Source organism: Pyrgilauda ruficollis, unplaced genomic scaffold (assembly GCF_017590135.1).
Source record: "Pyrgilauda ruficollis isolate IOZ18807 unplaced genomic scaffold, ASM1759013v1 scaffold1015, whole genome shotgun sequence".
Classification (NCBI taxonomy): Eukaryota; Metazoa; Chordata; class Aves; order Passeriformes; family Passeridae; genus Pyrgilauda; species Pyrgilauda ruficollis.
Genome location: NW_024508269.1, coordinates 7,927 through 10,396, shown reverse-complemented (window position 1 = coordinate 10,396; position 2,470 = coordinate 7,927). Strand labels below are relative to the sequence as shown.

The 2,470-nt window shown below is 67.1% G+C and overlaps 2 protein-coding genes across 2 annotated transcripts in view; both read right to left on the bottom strand.

The window, feature by feature from the left end:
• Window positions 1-890: 890 nt before the first annotated feature.
• On the bottom strand, window positions 891-2,047 carry GADD45GIP1 (GADD45G interacting protein 1). The gene is made up of 2 exons (XM_041469197.1): window positions 1,693-2,047; window positions 891-1,107 (listed from the first exon to the last, which is right to left on the bottom strand). Exons 1-2 carry the CDS (start codon window positions 2,025-2,027, stop codon window positions 891-893), a joined length of 552 nt encoding a protein of 183 aa, XP_041325131.1. The 5' UTR covers window positions 2,028-2,047.
• Window positions 2,048-2,136: 89 nt separating this feature from the next.
• The window catches only part of LOC121354499 (proline-rich protein 2-like), a 4,500-nt gene continuing 4,166 nt past the window's right edge, over window positions 2,137-2,470 (bottom strand). Inside the window, exon 3 of the mRNA XM_041469184.1 lies at window positions 2,137-2,389. Coding sequence (XP_041325118.1) covers window positions 2,137-2,389 — 253 coding nt within the window. The remainder of the gene's footprint in view (window positions 2,390-2,470) is intronic.

Here is a 2,470-nt window from a genome sequence, read left to right as displayed (position 1 = left end):
AGACCCCCCGGAGCCCCCCCTGAGCCCCCCGAGCTGAGCAGAGCCGTGCCCCCCCAGCAAATCAGCCAGCACCAGGAGCAGTTCATCCAGATGCTGAACGAGCCGCTGGGCGAGCTGGGCGAGCTGGAGGGGGAGGTGGGCGCCATCGGGGACGAGTCCCCCCAGATGAACTACATCCAGGTGACCCCGCAGGAGAAGGAAGCCATAGAGAGGGTGAGCGGGGGCTGGGGGCTGCGCCGGGGGGACCCCGAAACGGCCGCGGGGGCGGTGCCGCCAGCAGGGAACGGGGGTGACATAATTGGTGTGCAAAGCTAATTAACACTGGTGGGAAATGGTTTTGGGGGTCAGAGAAAAAGTGAAATGGGAAATAGGGTTATTGGGGGGTGCCATAATTAGCATTCAGACTTAATTAACATTGGTGGGAAATGGTTTTAGGGGTCAGAGAAAAAGGGAAATGGGAAATAGGGTTATTGGGGGGTGCCATAATTAGCATTCAGACTTAATTAACATTGGTGGGAAATGCCTCTTTTAGGGTCCAAAGTGAATTTGGGGTGGGATCCATAATTAGCATCCAGAGTTAATTAACATTGGTGGGAAATGCCTCTTTTAGGGTCCAAAGTGAATTTGGGGTGGGATCCATAATTAGCATCCAGAGTTAATTAACATTGGTGGGAAATGGTTTTAGGGGTCAGAGAGGGGGAAATGGGAAATAGGGTTATTGGGATCCAGGGTTAATGGGGGGTGCCATAATTAGCATCCAGAGCTAATTAACATTGGTGGGAAATGCCATTTGTAGGGCCCAGAGTGAACGGGAGGTGGGAAATGGGATTATTATGGGCTGGGTTAATGGGGACAGGAGGTGCCAGCACGGAGACCCGGGGTCCCTGGGGTCAGAGGGTCCCTGGGTGGGGGTCCCGTTCTGGGGTCAGCTGTGCCAGGGGTCCCGGGGCGGGGGTCCTTGGGGTCAGTGGGTGCCTGGGTTGGGGGTCCCTGGGGTCAGTGGTTGCCCTCAGCAGGGCCGGGCGCTCCCGCGCGGCCGCGCGCTCCCGGCGCCACTCGGCCACGCGCGCCGGCATCGCCGCCAGGCTGCGGGCCTGCCGCTCCTCCCTGCCGGGGACACGGGGACGTGGGGACACCGGGGACAGCCCCGGGACACCGGGGAACCCCCCCCAAACCCCTCCCGGTTCTCCCGGTACCGGCGGCCCAGCGGTCCCGGTGCTCCCAGTTCTGTCCCGGTCCCATTCCCGGTTTATCCCGGTCCCACTCCCGGTGCTCCCAGTCCTGTCCCGGTCCCATTCCCGGTATTCCCAGTCCTGCCCATCCCTGTCCCGGTGCTCCCGGTCCCACTCCCGGTTTATCCCGGTCCCCCTCCCGGTGCTCCCAGTCCTGTCCCGGTCCCATTCCCGGTGCTCCCGGTCCCATTCCCGGTGCTCCCGGTCCCATTCCCAGTTTGTCCCAGTCTCATTCCCGGTGCTCCCAGTCCTGTCCCGGTCCCATTCCCGGTGCTCTCGGTCCCATTCCCGGTGCTCCCGATCCCATTCCCGGTTTATCCCAGTCCCATTCCCGGTTTGTCCCGGTCCCGCTCCCGGTTTATCCCAGTCCCATTCCCAGTTTGTCCCGATCCCATTCCCGGTTTGTCCCGGTCCCATTCCCGGTTTATCCCGGTCCCGCTCCCGGTGCTCCCAGCCCCACCTCTCCTTCCTCCGCCGCTCCTCCTCCCGCTCCCGCTGATCCAGCACGGCCTCCACCTCCCGGAGCGGCGGGTCCCACTCGCGCTCCTCCGCCTCCGCCTCCCGCAGCTGCTCCGGGCTGGGCCAGAGCCGCCACACCGGGACCCCCGCGGCCTCCCCGAGCCGCCCGAAGCGCCGCGCGGCCGCCCGCAGGTCTCCGGGGTCGGCGGGGGCCGGGCCCGGGCGGCGCCGCAGCGGATCCGCCCGGTAGAGCCGCGTCGGGACCGGAACCGGCTCCGGGAGCCGCGACCGGGCCGGGCCCAGCGCCAGCAGCGCCCGCCGTAAGGGCGCCGCCATCTTGGGCGCGCGCCGGAAGTGACGTCAGAGCTGATGAAGGGGCGGACAGAAGGGGGCGGGGTCTGGATGAGGGGCGGGACCAACGCTGTGGGTGGGGCAGTGGGCGTGGTTAGCTGGTTGGGGGCGGGGCCTGGGCGGGGGTCTCGGGGTGTCCCGGTGGTCCGGGTCGTTCCGGGGAGTCTTGGGGGGTTCCCGGGGGTCCCGGGGGGTTTCCGGGGGTCTCGGTGGTCCCGGGGGGTCTCGGGGGTCCCGAGGGGTTCCCGGGGGTCCCGGGCAGCACCGGGGGCTGATCCCGGGGGTCCCGGCAGGGTTTGGGGAGCCCGCGGGGGGGTCGGGGGCGCGCATCCAGCGACCCTCGGCTCCTCCCCGTGCGGGGGGGGGGCGGGGGGGGGGGGGGGGGCCCCCCCCACCCCCCCCGCCCTTTTCCCCGGGGAAAAAAACCT